Source organism: Podarcis vaucheri (assembly GCF_965113315.1).
Source record: "Podarcis vaucheri genome assembly, chromosome: 7".
Taxonomy (NCBI): Eukaryota; Metazoa; Chordata; class Lepidosauria; order Squamata; family Lacertidae; genus Podarcis; species Podarcis vaucheri.
The window spans coordinates 78616175-78640451 of NC_138765.1; the positions used below are offsets into that span (position 1 = coordinate 78616175).

At 44.3% G+C, this 24277-nt stretch overlaps 1 protein-coding gene across 6 annotated transcripts in view; it reads left to right on the plus strand.

Moving 5' to 3' along the window:
* The first annotated feature begins 2813 nt into the window (after window positions 1-2813).
* The window catches only part of UBE4B (ubiquitination factor E4B), a 70324-nt gene continuing 48860 nt past the window's right edge, over window positions 2814-24277 (plus strand). For 2 of the 6 annotated variants that reach the window (XM_082229802.1, XM_082229807.1), the window contains exons 1-2: window positions 14420-14473; window positions 20155-20341. In XM_082229802.1, coding sequence (XP_082085928.1) covers window positions 14435-14473; window positions 20155-20341 — 226 coding nt within the window. In that variant the 5' untranslated portion in view covers window positions 14420-14434. Of the gene's footprint in view, window positions 4124-14419; window positions 14474-19641; window positions 19802-20154; window positions 20342-23983; window positions 24127-24277 lie in introns of those variants that run through there. The other 4 variants (XM_082229804.1, XM_082229803.1, XM_082229805.1 and 1 more) reach the window with 4 other exon arrangements.

Below are 24277 nucleotides of genomic sequence, written 5' to 3' on the forward strand. Positions count from 1 at the left end.
GCCATTAGGTGGCACCTCTGCTACGTTATGGAAAGAAACTCGGCTAGAGATTTTTGGAAGTATTGTGAACAGATGACTGAGTCGTTCAGGCTACCTTGAAGAACCTTCCTTAAACTAACAAGCAGCTTAAGTCCCTGCATTTTTTTAATAACAGAAGAGCATGTCTTTGACTTCATTCCCCCCCCTTGTGCTTTGAGAGAAAGAAGTTTGTTTTTTTAAAAAATCAGGTATTTTAAAAAAACGCTCTTATATGCAAGGGTGGGGTTTGCTTTGACGTGTACATAAGCACTGACACAGCACACAAGGCTGCAGCAACTAAGAAAGATGTTTGTTTTCCAGTAAACATCAGAGGGCACCATTGGCTTAATTCACACTGAGTGATAGTGTGGTGGCTTTTCCTGTGGGTCAATGGCCCTTTATAGAACAAAGGTACCATCACCCCATATTAACAGATGATAAAATCGGTTTTGGACTACTGTATGACCTGACTGAGTGTGCCTCCATGTAAAAACTGCCCAATTAATTTTCCTCCAGATAAATTAGGCACTATACTGTACAGACTTACCTAGTTGCGGAGTAATTGACTGAACTGATGTACATAAGCACTCCAATAATTGAGGTTTTATTTAGTGCTGGTGTTGCTCACAGTAAAACCATTGACAATGAATATGAATAATTTAGGTCCATTAGTTTCAACGGGTGTACTTTGACAGGGACGCGGACTTATAAAAAATATTGGGGGGGCCGGGAAAGCTCGTGAAATGTAAATAAGCTCATGAATATGCAAATAAGCTCATGAATATGCAAATGAAGTGGCGCCGCCCCCTCGTGAGCGAATAGGGGAGAGCGTGCTGCTGCCTATTAATCAGCTCCGGAACAGCTGATATGCGGGAAACCTGGGGCTAGAGGCAGAAGCCCCCGCCCCCGGGGATTCCCCTGTTCTCGCGGGGGACGGCCGGGGCTCTCCAGCTAGGGCGCGCGGCTGGCTGGCTGGCTGGGGAGGGAGCAGGTGGGGAGGAGGCGGGGGACGGCAGCAAGGGCGCCCGAGATTATTGGGGGGGCTGAGCCCCCCCAAAAATTTTTTTGAGGGGGCTCAAGCCCCCTCAAGCCCCATGGAGTCGGCGCCTATGTACTTTGACTATAACTTAGTGTGGTATTACCCTTAGTGTTCAAGGGTGTGCCTCTCAGACCCTTTGGTTTTTTACCCCTTTGCACAGAGCAAAGTCCTGTTTTTTATTTAAGTACTGTATACATGTCCTGTCATTCGGCAGTACATTCCCCCACTCTCAGGCTGGTTCACCGTTTCTTTTTGCTTATTAAGTGAATAATTAAAACAAAAAACCAAATAACATGACAGGAGCATAAAACAGTGAGGGGGGGGGAGTGGCAGGTTAAAAGCAATCCAAATCACATTTTCAAAAGCTTGGGATCAAGGAAAAAGGTCTTCACATGATGAAATGAGTGTCAGGCAACCTTCTTTGGGATCAGGGATGAAGAGGTGTGGGTACCACAGTTGATAAGGCCTTTTCACCCTGTGGCTGTTGCTGGGTTATTCTCAGGGTTTATATTATTAAACCTATATTACTCACAGATGTCATGGGTTTCTCCCTGCCAGCTCCCAGCGGTTAGGATCACAAGGGTCATCTAGTCCAACCCCCCCCGCAATGCAAAAATACTTGAGATTAAGATTAACCCTGAGATTAAGAATCTCCTGCTCTACAAACTGAACTACCAAGGCAGACAAGGAATCTTTAAAGGTTCAAACAGGCTCCTTTACTGTACTCTTTCTGTTGCTTATGACTACTTTCGTTGTTTGTAACTGCGTGTTCCACACCCCCCCCCCCCAATGTTGTGAGCTACCTTTAGCATGGTTTCACCCATGGAAAAGCAGCATACGAACAAAATTGTGCATGTCTGAATAGCTTTTGTAGTACGGAAACCTCACGGGACTCGAATCGGACAATATTGCACCACATCGCCACCCCACAAGCGCGCCTCAGGATGATCTCCCCCCCCCCCCCGGGCAAATAAAAACAAGGATTGAAATATTGATTTGTTAAATATCCACTGTTGGGAGCATAGATGGAACCGAGTGTGAAAGCGTTCCCCCGCATCTAAGACACGGGAAACAAAAATAAAAGGACTACTGGGGACTTCAAGCATTTTATTACCAATTTATTCCAATTTTGCTGGAATTTTTATTTTGGCTTGTTAACGTGCATAATCGTCCAAAAATACATTGTTATTCAAGTAAATGAAGAGTTTCGAGTCCTATCGCTCTGCCTTTGCAGCCCCTCCCCCAGCTCTCTTTCCCGCTTCAGCAAAAGCTTTCCTCCACGCCATTCATCGCAGCATTTCGCGCCTGCCCCGCCCCTGTTGCTATGGCGCAACCAAACAGGTCCAACCTCCCGCTTTTAGTCCCTCCCACCCGAGCTTAGCTTCTTGTAGTAGGTGACAGTGATTGGGGGCGGGCAAGCGGCGGAGGCCTCCCCTCCCTCTTCTCATTGGTCAGTACCAGGGCGCACGCGGGGACGCTTCGGCCTGTGACCGAAAGACGATGAAGGGTGGAGCGGCGGCGGCGCGGGTGCGAGGAGGAGGACGAGGAGGCGTGTCATCCGCAGCGCGTGGACTGCTGGGCGGGAGAAGGCGGAGGCTCTTTCTCACTGCACCTCCCTCTCTGCTCCACGATTGGGCGCCTTCCCTGCGCTCGTTGGGCTGGTTGGTGGGAGGAGCCTCCTCTCTCTTTGGCCTCCCGCACTTAAAGCGCGCGAGCGCCCGGACGCACGGACGCGTAAGCTCTGGTTGGCTGGCTATCTTGCAGCCGTACGCAAAGAGGCGTGCGGAGAACCGCCTGGAGGAGAGAGAGAGAGCGCGCGCGCGCGCGCGCGAGGGAGAGGAGGGGAGAGGTCACGTGATCCGACGCCAAGATGGCCGCCGCTGCCTCCTTGTTTTGATGAATAATCTCTGTGTGGGGAGGCAGAAGCAGCGTCTGCAGCAGCTGAGGGAGAAGAGTGTGAAGGGGCAGCTCTGAGGGGAGTGTGTTGGTGTCTTGCCGAGAGGTGTAAGGCCAGTCATTGGCGCGGGCTTTCCCCACCACCACCCTCCTTCCACACTACCTCCTTTTCTCTGCAGCCCCAGCCAAGCCAGGCACCTGGAGAATTCAAGGGGCTGAGGTGGAAGAGAAGGTGGCTTAAGCTGGGGCCGCGTGCCAGACGAAAGGGAGGCAGCTGGCTAAACTGGGGCTTCAGGTTAGGCAGCCGACTAAGAGGGGACTGTTGTAATATATAGCTGGTGGCAGGGCGCTGTATTCATATATCTATCTATTGAATATACTGTATAGGAGCCAGCAAGCAGCTTGGGGCTTCTAGCAGAGGGAGAAAGAGCGGGACCTATCTTATGTGTATATATGGGACTAATAGGGTTTCCTGGGTATACGGAAGGCAGCCTGCGATTGGGAACTGGGGGTAGTCAGCAAGCGGAAGGCTCTCTGCCGTGTTTGGTGGACGGTGAGCAATAGGAGCCTCTTGTGATACGAGGCGGTATCTAGCTGACCTGGGGAGCTTTCAGGGTTTGTAGGAAGGTCCATAACAGGCGGCAGGGTGCCACTGAGGCTTTAGGACAACTGGGGGACAGTGAGCAGCGAGTTTTCTGGGATCGGTCGGAGGCTGCTTGGTGGGGCACCTGGAGTGTGGAGAAAAAAGGTCAGTGGGACCCAAGGCAGGAAGCAGGAGCTAGGATCCTAGGGGGTTATTGGCAGCCTGTGGAGGGAGGCTTTTAAAGCTGGGGCTACCAAGGAGATAGCTTCAGGTACAGGAAGGGGTAAGGCCTGGAGGTTTAGTGGTGAGATAGGAGTGGCTTATGCGTGTGTTCATAATCATTTAGTTGACTAGCAAACCAGAGAGAAACAGAGAAAGAGCAGGGGAAGTATATTCTGTGGTGGTGGTCTTTACCTCTGACTATGCAATTCTGAAACGTCCCTAGGGAAAGAGGCAGCACGACAGGATTTCCCTTAAAGACACTCTCTCCCACAAGCACGCCCCTCAAGGGAAGTACAGAGCTCCCCTTCCCCCAAACTCCTTTCACCATTAAGAGGAAAACAATGGAGGAGCTGAGCGCTGATGAGGTGAGTTTAAGGATTGTTGACTGAACAGCGGATGATGTGGGAAGGGAGGTTGGGCACCAGGATGTATCCTGCAGGTAAATGGTTTTACTGAAGGGGGTTTGCCATGGGGATTTGTGGAGTCCCACAATTTCTGCAAAGTGAATAAATTTGTATGTGGACCTTGGGGACCAGAGTTCAAGTCATCACTCAGCTATGAAACTTGCTGGGTGACCTTGGGCCAGTCACTTGTCTGTTTGCCTAACCTACCTTGCAGTGTTGTTGTGGAGATAAAATGGGGGGAGGGGAACTATATGTTTGGGAAGGAGTTTTGATTCCCTAGCTAGAGTGCTGAAATGGCTCTGGATATAAACGTAGTAAATGATAACAGATTAGTTTTGCTATTTTGGATAAATGCACTATTAATATAAATGCACTAGTAATATAATGTTCTTGTGTTGCATTTTCTCCCCACCACTTTTTGGACACACCTCACCCTACTTAAGTCTGCAATTATATAGAGGGTGGGGTTGTTTTTAATCCCTTCTTTTCTTCATAGCTGAGTATTCACCTATGTTCACACATGTCAGATTTTTCTTACTTGGAGAGAGAAACTTTTTAAAAGTGTGTTTTGGTTTATTGAATGGGTTTATTGAATGTCTAAAGCTTGACAGTACTTTGTGCTTAAAGGGAACTTTTTAATTTACATTATTTGATACTGAGGGATAGATAGCTATTTTCCCATTGGGGTGGCATACTACCAGGGCCATTTTTAGGTCTTTGTTCACATAACGTTTTGGACTTCTCCTTTGTCCAAGTTGTCTATGAAAGAAAGGTGTATGTGGGGACACACAACAGGTCTCCTCAACAGAAGCATGTAAATGTTAGGCTTCTATTTAAAGCTTTGGTTTCAAATTCAGAGTTGTAGGTTTTTTTCAGGTGGGAACCCGCAGTGTGAGAGGTGCTAGTATGATTGCTTATGGAATGATTCTAGGGTTGTTGGATACTGTCCTGGTGAGATGTTTCTTGAGAGTACTTCCTGTCTTACTAAGAGGATGTCCTGTGTTTTATTCAGACTTAATTGTGAAGTTTAAACAAAAACAATTTAAACTTCAAAAAATAACCACAATGAGGGAATCTTTTCCATCTACACATTGATATTTCCATCTTGTTTAATTCCAGTCTTTCATGATATCTCTTTCTCTCTCCCCCTCCATCCTTTCCCCTTCTGCCAGGGTGGTATTTTGTTGCTTTTTTAAACAAAAAACAAAACAATTTTTGGATCTTATTCATTGCAGAAGCATTCACAGCTACTTAATCAGTTGCTTTATACCAGCAAGCTCTTTCTGCACACTTTGACACATTGGTAGTACATTGGCCCAAGGTAAGGCCATGTGAGCTTTTTTTATATTGTAGTTTTGATGTAGGTGAAAATACTTTGAGAAGCTAGCTTGGATTCTTTCATAACTTGCCATGAAGCAGGCTTTCCCCATGTGAGTAATCTGTCTTATTTTTTTATTTTAAAATAGCTTTTAAACTGCCCTTCATGCACAGAAATACTGGATCAAAATAGTGAATACAAAATCGTCAAATCATTTAAAAGAAGCAAGAAGGTGCAGTAGAAACGCCTTCAGACAAATAAAGTACCTAAAAACAACTGAATATTTTAAGTCAAGCATGTCCAAAGAAGTCCATTTCAAGGGCATAATCTGGCCCGCTAGTCGATTTAATCCCGCAGTTTATTTCCTGGGGTAAAATCCTAAAAAAGCCTCAACTTCAATCTAAAAAAAAAAAAAGCTCAACAACTTTGGTCGGTCCTCATGGCCCTCTTTGAAAAAAAAGTTTGGACAACACTGGTTTAAGCAGTTATTACAGTTATTTATTAGATTTCTTCCCTGTACCACACCTTGAGGTTCCAGGGCAAGTTGTGACAATTTAAACATACACTAATAAAATAAGTTAAAAGAATTTTATTTATTCATTTGTTATTTTATTAGCAGTTCGAAAGCACGTCAAAGTGCAAGTAGATAAATAGGTACCGCTCTGGCGGGAAGGTAAACGGCATTTCCGTGCGCTGCTCTGGTTCGCCAGAAGTGGCTTAATCATGCTGGCCACTTGACCCAGAAGCTGTACCTCGGCCAATAAAGTGAGATGCGCACCGCAACCCCAGAGTCGGTCACGACTGGACCTAATGCTCAGGGGTCCCTTTACCTTGTTATTTTATACATTTCTATACTGCCCTTCATTTGAGGATCCCTGAACCTCTCTGGGAAGAGCATTCCACAAATGGGGAACCACTGCAAAAAAGGCCCGTTACTGTGATCTCTTGTGGATAAGGCGCAGGAAGAAGAGTCTCCGATGATGACTGCAGAGTCTGGGTCGGTTCATAGGGAGAGATGTGGTCCTTGAGGTATTGTGGTCCTGAGCCATGTAACCCTTTATAAGTAAAAACCAGCACTTTGAATTGGGCTCAGAAACTATTGTGGTCAAGAGAAACTGAAAATGCCAGAGCACATAAATAAGTCTTGTTATCAGCACTGGACTGATAACTTTAGTGCCAGTCATGCATATCAAAGAACAGCATTCCACAGATGGTGCCTCACCATGGAGAAGGAATTATTCCATATCATTACATATTGAGTTTCTAATGGTGGAATATGGAAATGTGCTTCCACCAAAAGTCTCAAGACATGGGCAGGCTGCTTATAAGGAGAGGTACTCCTTCAAGTGTTTGAGTCCTGAGCTCTTCACGGCTTTAAAGATGAGCATAGCATTTACTATATGTAGTTCCTGCTTTTTACCATTTTTTTCAAGGTAGTTCACAAAAAAAATAAAATTAAAACTGGAGTTGGTGATGACAAAAATAAGGGAAATATATAAAATAGTGGCACTGTCAAAACTCTGGAAGTGTCAGGTATAATTGAAATAGAAAAGGCACAGTGAAATAAGGTCTTTACTCCTTTCTGAATGAGAGAAATTGTGTGTGTTCCTGACTGTAAGTAGGAGTGAATTCCATAATTTTGGAACCACCATGAGAAAGCACTGCTTTTACCGCACCCCAAACAGGTTCCTGCCTCTTTTCATAGGCTTGAATTTGGTAGCTGGTGCGTACAGTAAAACTCTCCACCGCAACCCGCGGACAGGCTATTCCCGTGCTGTCTGCGTTACAATAAAGGAGAGACAAAGTTAAAAAAAAAAGGACTGCTTTTCATGAATAAAGTTCCTAACTGATGGAACATCATGGGACATGGCCTTAATTGTTCAGACTGCAAATTCTCACCAGCTGTGTCCAATGGAACATACTTCCAAGTGCACAGACATGGGCTTGCACTAAAATTCAAGTAACAAAGAATGGGCTGCCAATCTGGAGTAGCAGTACACTGACCACATAGAATTAATTCTAGTGTTATCTTAGTTTGCCTTGATGTTAGAATTGAGCAGACTTGGTTTGAAGGCAATCTGGGTTAGAGAGAGGGGAGGAAGATATAAGTGAGACCATGCCACATTTTCAGTCTTCTGAACTTTGGTTTGGAGAATGCTAACATGACATCTAAATTCAGCCCTTTTTGTGAATTACCTTTATTGGTTGCTTGAATATTCATAGAGGGCAGCAGTTTGGAGGCTTGAAACTATGTGTTATCTACTTACAGGTTTGCCAATGGCAACGAGAAATACACAACTCCCACCCCACTTTTTCAGTAAAACCTTGCTAGGGAATGAGTGAAGATGGGGGCCATAGGGCCTAGGCAATGGTAAAATGTGTGGTTTGAACACAGAAAGTCCCAGGTTCAATTCCCTGCATCTCCAGTTGGGGCTGGAGGAGTCTTCCTCTCTGAAACCTTGAAGAGCTGTTGCCAAACAGTATAGAATAGATAGACAGTGCTGAATTAGATGGATCAATAGTCTGACTTGGTATAAGGTAGCTTCCTGTGTTCATATTACATGCACTGGAGAAGTAGTTTGAAAGTTAAACTTCATTGGCTAGTAGAAACAATGATTGGCTACTAAACCAAACAAAAATGTCTGGACGCTTGGGTTTGCTTTGTGCAGGTGTATGTGGGGGTGCAGTAAGTCAGCCCCTTGGTGGCCTGCTATATCATAAGAGCAAATTAGTGGCTTTTATATACCAAATATGGATCTTGATTTGGGTTCCCTTTAGTACTTAGAATTTGAACATTTCTCTATAGGATACATTGAAAGATAATTGTCAAGGCAGTAGAGTAAATTTCCCTGTCGACCTTTGGCATTCATTTTCTGAAGTATGTCTATTATGAGCATCTGTTGGGCATGGTTTTAGGTCCAGACTATTTAGGTCACACCATGTATCATGTTTTGAGGTGATGTAGAATCTTGGGAATCAAGTTTTTCTCCCCAGTTTTAAAAAAATGAGTTTCTTGTCTTCATTGTTGTGGAAATCCATCTGCATATTTTTTGGGTTCATTTCTGGATCCAGTTCAAGGTTTTCACATTAGTGTTTAAAGCCCTAAATGACTCAGACCCCCAATACCTGAAAGACCACCTCCTTCCCTGCAGATCTTCTCAGGTGCAAAGTTCATGGGGGATGGGGCTCTTTCGTGGTTCCACTGCCTTCAGAAGCAGTGGTGGCAGCAGCCTGGGAGAGGCCTTCTCTGTGGCAGCCCCTAAGTTGTGCAAAATGACGTCACGCACATGCGTGGAAGCGGTGAAACGGTGCACGTGCAGACGCGCAGTCATGTGTTACTTTCATTTCAGGATGCAAAAGGGGCTCTGGAACGGATCCCATTTGCATCCAGAGGTAACACTGTACCCCAATTTTCCATGTGGGAAAGGGTATATCATCATCTGTTGCCCAAGGATCTGTATTGGGACTGGCAAATTTTAATGTCTTAAATAATGAACATGTTGGTGGAGGTTGTATCTACTCAGGGTAGTCCCACTGAAATGGATACACATGACTAAAGTCTAGTAATTTCAAAAGGTCTACTTTGAGTAGAATTTAGCTGGATGCCACCACCATTGAGGTGCCCCAGGTTTCCAAATAACACCAAATTGTTTTAGCTGGTAAATAAAATTGAAAAGTGAGAAAAGGAGAATAAATTGGCAAATTTGGTTCATTGTAGGTAGGTGTGAAGTGATGCATATTTGGGGCAAGCCCCAGCATCATCTATATAAGCTGATGGGGGGGGGGGTCTTACTATCCATGAAAGGGATCGTGGGGTCATGGTGGACAGATCACTAGAAACAGCCACTCAGACTGTGGAAATGCTGAAAAATGCAAATTTCTTTTTAGGGATCATTAGGAAGGGGGATTGAAAACTGCCATTGCTGTAGTGCTTTTATACAAACCAGTACTGCAACCATTCTTGGAATACTGTTTATAGTTCTAGTTGCTGCATTTCAAAAATATATTGTAGAGCTACACTAAGGGAGCCAGAATGATCGAGGGGCTGGAGTCAACAGGATAAGAGCCTAGGAAAAGTCAAGTAAAAGGGAGACATGATAGAGGTGTATAGAATTTTGTATCATGAAGAGAAAGTGGGTGGAGAGAAATCCTTAAATCATAATACTTGAAAATTGTGGGTGGGGGGAGTTATCCAGTGAAACTAAATAGGAACTTCATCTGATCAAAGGGCTGCCTGGTCCAATATTCTGGTTCCCACCATGGCCAACAGAAAGCCCATGCACAGGACAGGAAGGCAGTCACTGCTCTCACTCTTGTACCCCAGCACAGGTATCCAGAAGCACAACACCTCTGCTCTTAGAGGTAGCATATCACCTTAAGGACAAGAAGCAATGAAGAGCCTGACCCTCCATAAAGACATTTCATCCATTACAAAGCTGTCCAAGTTGATGGCCATCACTACCTCTTTGTAGTAGAGAATTCAACAGTTTAACTACCTGACACTGTGTGACAAAGTCCTTCGTTTTATCTGTCATGAATCTCCCATTCCCATACCCTTGCAGACTCCTGTTCTTTTAAAGGAATTCCTGTATTTTACAAAACCTGTAATACCTTTAATAATGAGGTGGTGACAAATCAATGCAAATCTGCAAATCAAGAACTCATTTGTAAAACAAGCCTACTAGCATATACCTCAGCTGCGTAATCTCTGTGGAAATGTATTTTTTAAAAACAACAATGATAAGTTTATGGAATCCTACTATAGCAATGAGCTGCAACATTTATGATCCTTTTTCTCTGTTGGTGTGTGTGTGCCTGTGTCGCTTACATGCTCTGTGCCATCTGTGGAGATCATATTGCAACAACTGACATCTTTATGCAAAGTCATTCAGTATATTCCAAAACATCACAATGTTGTTTTGCGTGTTGAAGGTAATGATTTAGCAATCCTTTGATGTTGCAATAGGAATTTGGTGATGCGTGTGATGCTAGTGGCTAGGGTGTACTTCTTGTGAGCTGGGAATGACTAAGGAAGGACTACAGTTCTCAGCAGACACTGGGAGACGCTGATGGTAATGCTAAAGAGGCGATACACTTAGTTTGGAAGTATGTTAATTGTCACTGGAATAATAGGCCAATTGCATTCAGGTGATGAGGACTTTTGACATATTTTAGCTTAAGCCACTTGGTTTAAGCCTGATTATATCACTGTTAATGTAAGCCATTGGCACCAGAAATGCTGTGTAATCAAGCCAGGTTATACAATATATAGAATTTGATTTATGACAAGGACTTGACCTTTTAAAGCATTAATAAAGTTTCTGTAAAGTCCCCACCCCCCTTTTCTCTCAGTGCAATTTTGCTTTAAAAAGAATACAGATAGTTTGCAGGCTTACTTTGCTGTTTCTTGAGTCAGGATTCATTCTGTCTCCTAACCTGGTGTGGTATCTTGTTTTGAATCCCACCCATGCACAGGTCAACAGGCATGGAAACTGACCCTTACCTGTGGCAAATAATAATTGCCTTCAGGCTGTTGCGTAGGATTTGTGTTTTTTTTGTAAACTTGAAGTTATTCATGCTATAGAGATGAAAGCCTTGTTACACACAGGAAGGTGAGCTATATCACATGCAATAGACTTGATTTTAGAGCCACAGCACATCCATAGGATGCTGCCATATACTGAGTCAGAGCAATGGCCCATCTTGGTCAATTTTATCTACACTGATTGTTAGTGCACTCCATGGTTTCAGTCAAAATGCCCTCCTCAGCCCTACCTGGAGATGCCAGGGATTTTACCTGGGACCTTCTGCATGCAAAGCAGATATTCTGCCACTGAGCTAGGGCTCTTTCCCTCAATGACAATTAGGTACGCAGTGTAAAACAAAATGGCATCTTTCAGACAACTGTCTTAAGGTAGGGCTAGCCAATGTTGGACCCTCCAGATAATGTGGATTATGACTTGAGGGCATCACACTGGTTGTACCAGCTCTAAAGGTTTCACAAACAGTGGTTTATGAAGTGGTGGCCGAGCATTGGGATTTAGCTTAAATCTTGGCTTATTTTCATGATTAACTGGTATTAATCTGAATTTAGCCCATTCACACATAATGGGGAATTCTGGTTTAATACAAGCCAGGACATTTGTGCTGAAGCCAGCGTGTGACAGGAGGAGGACAGGAGGAACAATTGTTAATATCTTCTTAAACCATGGCTTAGGTAGTTTTGGAAGATCGTAGTGCCACCATCACACTCAAGGCGATGTCAATAGCATTCTTGGGCGATTTCCTATTCAGGTAATAATTAAACCTGCTTAGCTTCAACAGAATTGCTGCATCATGTACCGTCAGGCTGTGCCCTGGGATACCCTCTGCAGGCAAGATATCCTGCTGTACAGACACCACTTCAAAGCAGCCTTAGAGAGGGACATCTGTAATGGAAAGTTGATTTCCTACTTCAGAAAGTGTGGATAAATCTGCATCTCAGGCAACTGCAGCGGAATAAGGAAACACATCCACGGGACCTTTTTGCAGCATGAGGGAATGGTCACATAAACCTATTCATCAACGCAGCCGAATCGCTGCATTTCGTACCTGTGCCTGAGAAGCATACTTCAAATTTGCTGAATGAAGGGACTGAAGAAACGATTGGAAAAGCAAACTCAGTACTTTACTGAATGTGCATGGGAGAAAGCTTATGGATCTGAATGTGTTCTGTAGAATAGTAGCTTTCAATCTCATTTCTAGAGAACACGCGGGGGCGGGGGCGGGTTCCTTAGAAGTAAATGTGGTGTGTCTGTGTGTCTGTCCTCATTGAGAAGATGAAGCTTAAACAGTAGCTTGCTCACTCATAACCAAAAAATTGGCAGTTGCATGTGAGTGTGTAATGTGCTTTAGGATGTACATTCCTACATGGCAAAAGGTCTCTGTGAGTTTAGTATTTTCCTAATAATGCTCCCTGAAATCCTCTGCAGCACATAGGGATTTCTTCTGCAGATACTGATGTAGAAAGCTATGCCCCAATTATTAGGGAAATAGTAGGGGGACTCTGAAATCCACAAAACTCAAGCCCCAACCCCTACCCACTTTTATCCAAATCATGACCTCTTTGTAGCCTTATGAAAATAGATGCTGCGGGGGCCATGACTGGCAACTAGCCACAATGACTATGCTTTACTTCCACTGTCAGAGGCCGAATGTCTCTGAATACCATGTTCTTGTGGCACTGGTTTGTTATATTTTAAACTGGTGGAACCTCCCCTAGGGCCGTTTGGTGGAAGGTGGTAATAAATTGAATTTATAATAATATCATTTGCTGGGAATCTCAAGTGAAAGAGTGCTGTTGAGCTCATGTCCTGCTTGCCAGCTTCCCATTGGGGTATCTGGCTGTTCACTGTGAGAACAGGATGCTGGACCAGATGGGACCTGGTCTGATCAAGCAGGGCTCTTTTTACGTAAGGGACTAGGTTTGCAGTGCTGTAACTTGATTGCTGGAAAGGATTCCCTAAAGTGAAAAGTTTGAAAAGAGTTGAGGAGTGTACTTGGATAACTTTCTCTATTATACTTCATTCAGGTGTAACATAAAATTGGCCTTATATGAGTTAGACCATTGGTCCATCTAGCTTAGTATTCTCTACACTATAACTAGCAGCAGCTTTCCAGGATTTCAGGCAGGAATCTCTCCCAGCCCTGAATGGTGATGTTGAGGATTAAACCTGGGACCTTCTACATGCAAAATAGATGCTCTTACTACTGTGTTATGGCCCTTTTTGCTGAAAAAGTGCTGCTTTAGGAACATAATGTTTCTTTGTTAGGCTTCATTAAATGCTTTCACCCTACACGTTTTTGTATGTGTGTGCTACGGCACCATTTATGTATTCAAAGTATCTGAGTGTGGGGGACAGGGACAGTCTCTTGCCCCAAGAAGCATACAGTCTCCCAGCTGCAGCATCAGTGGAATAGGGGAGGTGGAGGAAATGAAAAGCAAGAAGACAAATAGCATAGAGAAGGGAAAAAACCAATCATGTGAAGCGAAACTGTGGTGAAATGTTCATTATCATGCCAGCACTCCTGGGAGGGATGGAGAGAGAGAGATGGTCTACTGCTTCTTAGTGATTTGTTTCTGTAACGCCTCAAATGTGCAGGAAGGTTTTTCTCCTTAATTTCATATACCACCCATATGTTAGATATTAAGTGTTTACTAGTTTTTGAAAGGCGGAGAAGTGGGGGGCCATGCCTAGCTTACATAATGTGTTGTGAAGCCTGGAACCAAAGACAGGGACTCGCTGTGGCAGACTGTCAAAACACTAGTGTGCAAATCATAGTTTGCATGTGAGCATACATGTGCTTCATGAATGGCTTATAATACAAGGTATTTATGTATAGCGCTGCTCCTGCCCTTTGTTGTATGCGGGACAATGGAAGTTGAAAGTAGCTTGCCTAAGGACACCTGTTGGGTTCATGGGGGAAGGTAAAATTCCAACCAGGAAGTTCCTGTTTGTAGTTCAGTCCCTTTCACTGTTACGCAACACCTACTTTTAGGTGAGATGATGGAAACCTTTGGAACACTTGATTGCCTTCCATTTGGCTCTGATGCAGAGCCAAGGTTCCTAGTGTCTGGGAATTTCATGCTGCTAGGGCCTCCTTACTTGTGCAGAAGGTTCCAGGTTCAGTTCCTAGAATCTCCAGTTAAAACAGAAGTGGGGAACCCACAACCTTAGAGATGTTGTTGGCTTACATCCAAATGGGACCACCTGCCACTAGTCCTGAAAGCTCTGCATTGGCTACCTACTGAGTGACTTATCAAACCCAATTCAAGGTGTTAGTGCTGGTGTACAAAGCCCTAAGTGGCTTGAGACCCAAGTACCTAAAGGAGTGACTCCCCTAATATCGACCATCTCAGGCCCCACAATTGGTAGGGGAGGCTCTGTTGGTGCTGCAGCCACTGACCCTCTTCAATGCTGACTTGCTGCTTGTGGAATGCCCTCCCTGGTGAGGTGTGTCTGTCTCCTTCATTATAGACTTTCGGGGGGAAATGGACATCAGTTTATCCAGACATTTGATGGCTGATAGATATTGGCCATGACAACCTTGAAATTAGTGGCTATACCATTGCTTTTAAATGTTTTAAGGTGCTATTAATGTATTTTTTAACATTTTAAGTATTTATTTAACAACATTTTGATGTTTGCAGTCTTGGGCTTCTTTCAGGGAAAGGGAGGGGTACAAATTTAATTAATCATCTCTGACAATTGACCCTGGTCCCTTTGTCTGATGGGGGTTGGACTCCAATAGCTCCCGAGAGGGCCACAGGTTCCCCTGAATTAAAACAATATGTAGTGAGAGGGTCATTGTTCTTAGCCCTGAGCCTCTGGAGAGTCTTCCTAGTTGACAGTATTCAGTTGAATGGACCAATGATCTCCCTTGCTACATGGCAGCTTAACTTAGATCAGGGGTAGGCATCTTAAGGCCCGTGGGCCGGATGTGGCCCAATCACCTTCTCAATCCGGCCCGTGGACGGTTCAGGAATCAGCATGTTTTTACATGAGTAGAATGTGTCCTTTTATTTAAAATGCATCTCTGAGTTATTTGTGGGGCCTGCCTGGTGTTTTTACATGAGTAGAATGTGTGCTTAGATTATTAGCATGGTATGCATTAAGTTGAAACCTGCCCTGAGCCTTGGTGACAGCTGCATTGGTTGCCAGTTCTTCTCTGGGCCCATTTAAACACATTAGTGTTTAAAGTCTCCCTCCCCACAGACCCTACTGGGTGTTAAGAGGGGGCCCTCTTGGTAGTTGTACCCTAAGTTGTGGAATCCCGTCCCCATAGAAGTGTGTCCTGTGACACTAATCTGTTTTAATTGTTCTAAATTGTGAATTTTAAGTTGTAACCTACCCAGGGACCTGCTAGTGAAAAGGCAGGGAATAAATTCAATAGTAATAATAATGAGGAGGGGGAGGCTACAGATAATACAATGGGAATCACTAAATAAAAAGCTGGTGTTTTAATAAAGAAGCGCAAGTCTTTTGGCTGGCTTTGTTGGAGTCTTGATTGAGCAATTTGCAGCATGTGTGAGATGGTCTACGTTGCTGAGGACAGGATCGACCATCTGCTGCTGCGGCTCATCTATTACACAGCTCAGTGTACACTTCTGGCATTGTACAGAAAAGGCCACAGTGGCAATATCCCTGCTGTGAATGTGGGGAAGTGTGAGCAAAAGAAATTTGGAAGTGGAAGGAGGACAAGATGTGGGCAACGAGGGGGACAGGGCGGGTGAGGAATAGGGAATTACTGTGTCAAATGAGAAAGCAGAGAGCCTTCTGAATGCACAAGGAAAGACTGAACCTTGCCATGTAATTCCCAGATAGCCACAGCATTTAAAGGGGCTGGAATAGTCCACAGACGGCTTACTGTCCAAGGCCTTGCACTTGGTGTTGTCTCCTAGGATTTTTACATGCCATAAATATTCTGTAGAGGGCTGGTTCAAAGGAGTTTTGGGTTCTTCTCTTTCTCCGTCCAATCCTGTTGTCCACTTCTCAGACCTAAATGCTACATGGAAAGATATGTAGAGCCACCTCCAGTTAATTTCCTTTGGGGGGGGGTACAGAGCCAGGGAAAGTAAGATGCTTAAAGACCGTGGTAAATGGGGGTGGCGATGTCTTCTTAAGCGGACTTTCCTTCTCTTTGTACTTGGAACCTCCCAATTCTCAATTGGCACTTGCAAGTACACCCCTACTTGGGAGAAGTGAGATGCTTTCTCAGCTTACGTTAGGGACTGTTTGTATATAGAGACCTACTTCAAAGGAGTTGGCAAAATAGAAGCAGTGGGACATTTAGGATGCTGCCTTATACTGAGTCAGACCATTGATCCATCTATCCTACTGGCAGTGGCTGGCCAGGGTTCCAGGCTGGGTTCTTCTGTCCCAGTCATGGAGTGGCCAAGGGTTGAACCTGGGACCTTCTGCATGCAAAGCAAATGTTCTACCATTGAGCTATGGCCCTTCCCCCAAATTATAGCCGTTACCCTAGTGTCATACAGTGAGTTGGGGTATGAACTTTGGTCTAGTTGAATGCTCTAACCATTACATGTTCGATCACCCCAATTACTCCCCTCCCATTACAGCATGTCATGTCACAAATAGCTTGTAAGTCTCCCTGCGGTTTGAGAATAGGGGTGGCACTGGGAGGGTAGTATTGGAGCAACCTAATTCCAAGCCTCCCTTGAGTTTGCAGAGTTAATTTGGATCCAGGTCAGTGAAAACGGGCACTGGATGTTCAGTAGGTTTCTCAGAAGAACATGTCCTCTGATAATGCAGCAGCCTTTTATCAGGTTGAGATTCCTTTTGGATCTCTAGCTGAGAGCATATCCTGACCTGCTTTGTGTGATGGTCTGGAAGTGTTAATTCAAGTTCTGAAGATATCTTGCAGGAAGACAACCGGTAGACATATTAAGGTTTTTTTTGATAGGATTTAGTTATCACAATTGTCTGGCAAAACAGAACTAGCTTGTCTCGTACTATGAGCGTAGTGTATAATAGGGCTTCCTTTCAATTTAGCTGCTGCTGAAGTTAATCGCTTTTGAGTTTTCATTACATTCAAGTGGTATATATCTTGTGAAATAAAATGAATATATTTTGCTGTGTATCTTTTGAAATTCTTATTGTTGTTGGTCACTTGATGTGGTGTAAACAGAACACTTATCTCCTCCAGGAAGCAGTGCAAAAAGGAAAGAAAAAAGCTATCAACCATTAGCTTCGCATCATGCAGAACCAGTGTTAGAAACTGAGATAGGAAAGCTAGGAGTTAAATGGCACCTTAAACCTAGGTTATGGGAGCAACAACGGATTTTTTTTTTATAACAAGAACACAAAGCTTTTTTATAACAAGAACACAAAGCTGAAAATGAACGAGCTGCAGCTAAACTCTTACGTTTATTTTCACATGGTCTAGTCCTTCCCCTGCTCACTCCCCCTAATATTCTTAAGAGGGTCTCTTCTCTAGTCTTCAAAGATTAGCTGGAAGTGGATAGGCAGAAAAAAGTCCTCCTTTCTTTCCACTCTACAGTTTTAATTTGAAATCTTAGGCGCAGTACTGCGCCCAGAGCTCAGAAACTGCTCGACCTAATGAAATTCCCTGTCGCAAAATGCTCCTAGAACAATGGAAGTTTCGAACACTGTGCAGAACCAAATATAACAAACGTGTTATCATTCTGGAAACAACTGATGTGTACAATGAAAATGCAGCAACTGGAATTTATTAATTGTCTAGTTGCAGTTAGCATGTTTGTACAGTCTGCCACTAGTCATGTGCTGGGTGTCCCCCCCCCCCCGATGTTGGCCTTTCACATGAACGATGAATTCGGTCTAGCAATCCTGTACAAATTTTGTATTTGAAACATTTTAAAAATTGCTTGCTTTGAGGTATAGTGTGACATTGAGTGAATTAATGATCTACATAAATCTGCTTGCAAAATTCAACTTGTTATGGATCTGAAAGATGGAGAGCAGCTTTACTGGAAGATAAAGAGGAGAAGAGATGATGGTATCGACCTCATTGCTTAAGGCTTATGGGGGGAACCTTGCACTGCTTCTAATTATAGTGTCCCATCTGAGCAAGGGAATAGAACACCGCATGGTGTTTTCCACATGTTGTTCTGTAATCAGTTTCCGGGAAAATGCTCTTTGGAAATCTCTCGGGGAAAGGATTAGAAGTCCAGGTGGTAAATCGCTAGAATGTTCAGAAACTTTATGACTTAATGGAATGGAAGCATGTTGCCCTTGAAGGAGAACCTTCTATTTATTTCTCGTAATTCCCAAACAACTGAGGGCGAGGGAGGGAATATATCTTAAGATGTGTAGTCAGTCTTGAAAACAGAGCTTGTTTTGTGAATAAGATGGTGGGTTGTGAATTGGGAAGTTTCCAGCCTGCATCTCATTCTAGCTATGAACTTAACTGGGAGGCCTTAAACAAATCCCCCTCTCTGCCTCAGGACTGTTGTCTGTAATACCATATTGGCCCAAATATAAGCCACAGCTTTAAAATTTAAGGGGAAGAAGAAGAAAAAAGACAATACCCAAATATAAGCCGCTTACTTAAAATTGTGCAGGCACTCACACCCGTTGTGTTTTACCGTATGTCTGTTTCAGCAGCGATATCGTAAAAGCCAATTTTTTTAAGGTCACGAATTTAAGCCGCACTATAACTTTTCACAGTTAGAATTTGGGGGAAAAGTGACGCTTATATTCAGGCCAATACAGTATGTAAAAGTCACAGTGATAATGGTTGTATTCAGTTGTTATGCTAGCTAAACTTACCATTTGGCGAAATGTGAATGTGTCTGGCCTCCTCTCAACATAATGTGCACCCTCTCCCCTCTTTCCACACAGCTGGGAGGATGAGTTTGAAAGCTTCTGTTTTTTTGGTTAACCATAGTTTGTTGTGACCAGGATCTGTGCTTAATATTATTATTATTTATTAAATTTGTATAGCTCTCTTCAGTTCACAACATAAAACTACAAAATTAAAAAAACATAATAAAGGAAGCTCCATGTATCTGGATTGACTTGCTTCTCATATTTGTTTTGATTGTACAGTAGTTATATGTAATTCTTTTCTCACACTCCCTTTTTAAAACTGTTATGCTGGATTATAGTTAATATTAACATTTCTAGTAGCCTGCTCGCTTATTTGAGAGCTGTACAGGGGCCATGGTTTGAAGTTTCCTTGTTTTAAACTAACAACAGTTAATGGTCACCATGGTTTGTTGGTCCAGATAACACAACGAATGCTGGTTAAGTGAAAGAGAAAGCAAAAGCTTCTGAACTTTTCTTCCCAGCTGCATGGGAGAAGGCGTGGTGGATGTCCATGCAGGCTCTGGGGGAGGCCATGCTCATTCATATTTTGCTAAACCAGCTGGCATCGTTGTCAGTTGGACATGCTAGCTGATGCTGATGGAGTTGTAGTGGAAAATATCTGGAGGGCATCAGGTAATGAAAGTCTTGCCTTAACAGCTTTCCTCAGCAACAAATTGCTGCAGATCTTGGAGTAATACTGCAGTCAGTAGCACAGGAATGACTTCACTGGATTCTAAGAACCAAGTAGAGTCATAATTTAGTTGTAGGGTGCTTGTTTTGTGTGCAGGAAGTCACAGGCTCAGTCCCTAGCACAGCCTTTCTCAATCTTGGGCTGCTAGATGTTGTTGGACTATAACTCTCATAATTCTTAGGCAGCATGGGCAGTGGTCCGGGATTATGGGAGTTGTGGTTCAAGAACATTTAGTAGTTCACAAAAAGCTACCCTAGCATCTCTAGTTAAAGGGACCCCAGGTATGAGGTGATGGGAAAACACTCTATGCTTGAGACCCTGGAGAACTGCTGTCAGTAGGGACAGATAATACTAGGCTAGATGGACAAACTCTTCGACCTGGTGTATGGCAGTTCCCTATCTTCCTATTATTCTGGCCTTAACATACCTTGCTTGCAGTCCCTTCCTTCAGCTAGCATCTCCAGGTGGCATGGGAAAGATGTGCCTGACCTGGCTTGGGTGTATCTTGAAATACATCCCAGTTCTATTCTTAGCTCTTTTTTCTTGCCTTGTCAGAACCCCAGAGGATTTATACACCAGCATTTTGCTAAGCTCTTTTTTTAAAAAAAAAAGTTTAACCCTTGTTTCGTTGCAGATCCGTCGGAGGCGCCTTGCCCGGCTCGCCGGCGGGCCATCTTCTCAGCCCACCACACCGCTTACGTCTCCGCAGAGGGAAAACCCTCCAGGGCCTCCTGCAGCAGCACCGCCTTCTGGAGCGCCCCATAACCTTGGGCTAAACATTCATAGCATGACCCCAGCTACCTCTCCCATTGGCGCATCAGGTAAGCCACAATTTGATAATCCTTTTCCTTGAAATAGCTGTTACTGCTTTCTATGTATATTACATTTCCCCCACCGCCAAAATGGCTATTAGGTTGTACATTAACATAAATCATCCTTATTGTGCCATACAAATTTTTCAAATGTCCAGCATATAACAGTCCCAGGGACAAAAGTTGTTTTACCTGTTGCAGACAGTCGTTCCCAGGGAAGAATATAGTTCAAGTTGTGATGTTCAGGATGCAAATATCTGCAAAGATGCTTCAGAGAGTTTCGTTTAAGACTTGTTTTCATTTGTATATTGAATAAAACGTCACCATCTTGCCATGAAAACTGTCCATTCCCAGTATCACTGAGGTACTTTCTTGGTGCCAGGAAATTATACCATTTACTTTAAACTGTTCAAGTCCAGGGATGGTCCTTGTAAGGCTTTCTAGGTTTGAGTTGCAGATGCCGAGTGGCCACTAAAAAAAATAGTGAATAAATCCTTATTCTTTATATTGGGATTTAGGACTCCAAAGAGGGATGATAAACACAATTGGCAGTGAAAAATCCAGCTTAATAATTCTGATTTCCTTCCTGTTAGCAGCTATGTTAGAAAAATTCCTAGTCATTTTTTCCCCCAGGGCGGTTGAATAACATGAACACTGGCTTCCTAGGAATTCAGATTTCTTTCTACAACTCCAGTATGGAGTAGTTTTTTCTGCATTGCTATGTTAATTAAAAACTGCAGAATGATAGATCAGTAAGGAAACATGACACTTTCCTAATTTTTCCTCTTAAATATTTTGTGGAAATGCACATTCATTTGTTTTGATACCATGTTCTCTTCCATGCGAGCACTTTTGGCTGAAGGGAGCATCTTGTACAACCTTATTAGGTCCTGTCTTTTTTGTGTGTGTTAGTTCCTCTCCTTGGAAGCAGCGGGGTGTGATCGTTTCAGCTGCTGGTTGTGGCTTGAAACAGTCCATATTGGGAATTGGGATTGTTTGCAAAATTCTCTGCAGCAATTTGTGATGCTGGCCATGAGCAATGAGATGTGTTCATGGACAAATCAGAGTTTTGTGGCACCTTCAAGACAAATTTATTATGGCATAAGATGAGCCCTGCCGTATCAAGCCAAAGGCTTAGCTAGTCCAGCATCCTATTCTCACAGTAGCTGACAAGCTGCCCATGTGATTCTCTGCAACTGGCATTCAGGCATACTGTCTCTGACAGTAGAGAGTGAGGACATAGTCATCACAGTTAGTAGTCCTTGATAGCCTTATCTTCCGTAAATTTGACTTTTTAGTCTGAGGGTCCCATATCCTTCTGGACATCCTTCCAGGAGCTGCTTATCAGTGGTGGACAAGATCAGGTTGACACATTCCTCTATCCTTACAAGCAAGAGACATTACCAGAGTTCAAGGACACATTTCCAGGGGGAAACGCTCAAGGAGTGTGTAAAGCAGGGCTAGTGGGGTGTGTGAGCTGGAGAGAGTTTCAAGGGCCAGATAGAGGAGGCCTGGGGGCCACATTTAGCCCCCACCCCTGTTTCAAAGCTACCTAAGTAGATGCCGTAGTTGCATCTTGTGTGTTATGCAGAAGGTTTCGTGATGTATATTCCATTTCATTGGGTTAGAATATCTGAGTTACAGGTAACCTGTAAAATTTCATGCATCTAATGAAGTGGATGGTAGTCCACAACAGCTTATTACAGTAAGCCCACAGCTTACACAGGGGTTACATTTTGGGGATCGTTCCTAAAGCCAAAATCATGTCTATTTGAAACACATTGGGAGCAATGGTGGGTGGAATTAATTATTTGCCAAGCATGTAAAGCTGAATGTGCACAAGTTAAATATGTGTAACCTGTGGGCTTACGGTATGCAATTGTAAATTGTTTGGTCTTTTAAGGTTCCTGTTTTGATTTTGTTGCAACAGACTAATACGGCTACCCCTCTGGATGTTATTACTGGATGGGCCCCTAAGTTGCCGCTGGCTACAACAGCTAGATAGAGGCTCCTTTTTCGAGGCTCTATGCTTCTGAATACCAAGTTTTCGGCCGGGGCTGAAAACTCTGTTCAGCACATAACCTATATCTGTCTTAGAGGGTTTTGTGGAGATAAAATGTGGCGTTTGGGGGTTTAGGAGCATGTGCCCTTGGAGTAAAAATGCAATAAATAGCCTATTGAAATGTGTAGCATAGACAACAACATTGATTTTAAATAAAGGATTAGTCATGTTCCTGCTATCATACAGGCCTTTCCCCTGCAGAGATCCCAGTCAGTCAGGACAGATGCCACTGGGTGTCAGGGCTGTGTTTGCCCTCACTGCAACAGTCCTCAAGTGCAGCTGTTTACTTTTCCCTTATCTAGATGAATGGCAGCCATTCACTTAATGCTGAAGAAGGGCCATTGTTCATGCTTTGCATGTAAAAGGACCCAGGTTCAATCCCTGGCATCATCCTAGTAGGGTTGATAAATATCCCTACATCAAACCCTATAAATCCACAGCCACACAGTGCCAAACTCTCGTGTAATAGCCACTGAGCACCAAGCTGCCTCTTAATGTGCATAGCCCTATTCAAGGCCCTGTTCCTTCATTATGCGAGTGTATGATGCTAGTTGTGAACTAGCTCTCAAATACCGTATTTTGCGCCCCATAAGACGCTCCGGCCCATAAGACGCACCTAGTTTTTTTGGGGGGAAATAAAGGGAAAAAAATTATTTCCCCCCCCCCAGGTGCGGGGCTGGAAGAACCAGGTCGGGGAACAGTGGGAAGGCACACTCTGCCTCCCCGCTGTCCCCCGAGCTTGTGGGGCTGGCGATGGGGAGAAGTGCACCAGTCCCGGGAGGGCAGGCAGCTCTGTGCCGCCATCCCGAGCGGGGCGGGACTTAGCGCCCCACTCGGGATGGCGGCATAGACCTGCCTGCCGTCCCGCGACGGCAGGCAGCTCTGTGCCGCCATCCAGAGCGGGGCGGGACTTAGCGCCCCGCTCAGGATGGCGGCGCAGAGCTGCGCTGGTCCCAGGACCGCAGGCAGCTCTGCAGGGCCACCGGGAGCGGGGCGGAGCTTCTCCCCCGGCTCCCGGTGGCCGGGCAGAGCTGCGCTGGTCCCAGGACCGCAGGCAGCTCTGCGCGGCCACCGGGAGCGGGGCGGAGCTTCGCCCCCGGCTCCCGGTGGCCGGGCAGAGCTGCGCTGGTCCCGGGATTGCAGGCAGCTCTGCGCAACCCTCGGAGCTGGTCTCCCGAGGGTTGCGCAGAGCTTCCTGAAGCCTGGAGAGCGAGAGGGGTCGGTATGCACCGACCCCCCTCGCTCTCCAGGCTTCAGCGAAAGCCTGCATTCGCCCCATAAGACGCAGGCACATTTCCCCTTCATTTTTGGAGGGGAAAAAGTGCGTCTTATGGGGCGAAAAATACGGTATATCTTACTTTGTTTTTGTTGCTCTCCTCCCTTCCTCCTTAACCCTGACCCTGCAGTTTAGGTGAGAGACTAGTATGCCACTGTGATGCAATATTGCACATTGACCTCATGCTGTAGATGCAGTATAGCAATAAATATTTTTTCCTGTTTGAAGTGGCTCATGTAACATATGTCACTCTTAGCTGTTTACTTCGAGAAATCATCCTGGCCAGCTAGCTCCACTATTGGATTCAGTATTGTTTGTGCCTACCAAAGATAGGGGACAGTTTTCATTTAAATTTGCTATTGGTGTTCTGGAATAGATTATGGAGCATATATTCTGTCCAGAGCAAATAACTATCAACACTTTATTTCTTGGCAGGCAGCGTGCAAAGTGGGAAAGGTAGTAATGATGGCTGCTTCATTTTCTTTGCTTTTTATTCTTCATGGATATCTTAAATTGTACTAGCGGCTATCTTTCCTCATCAGTTTGTTCTTACTAGGTTTTTAAATATGTTTGGTTTTCTTTTACTTGATGGAATGGTTCAGACAGA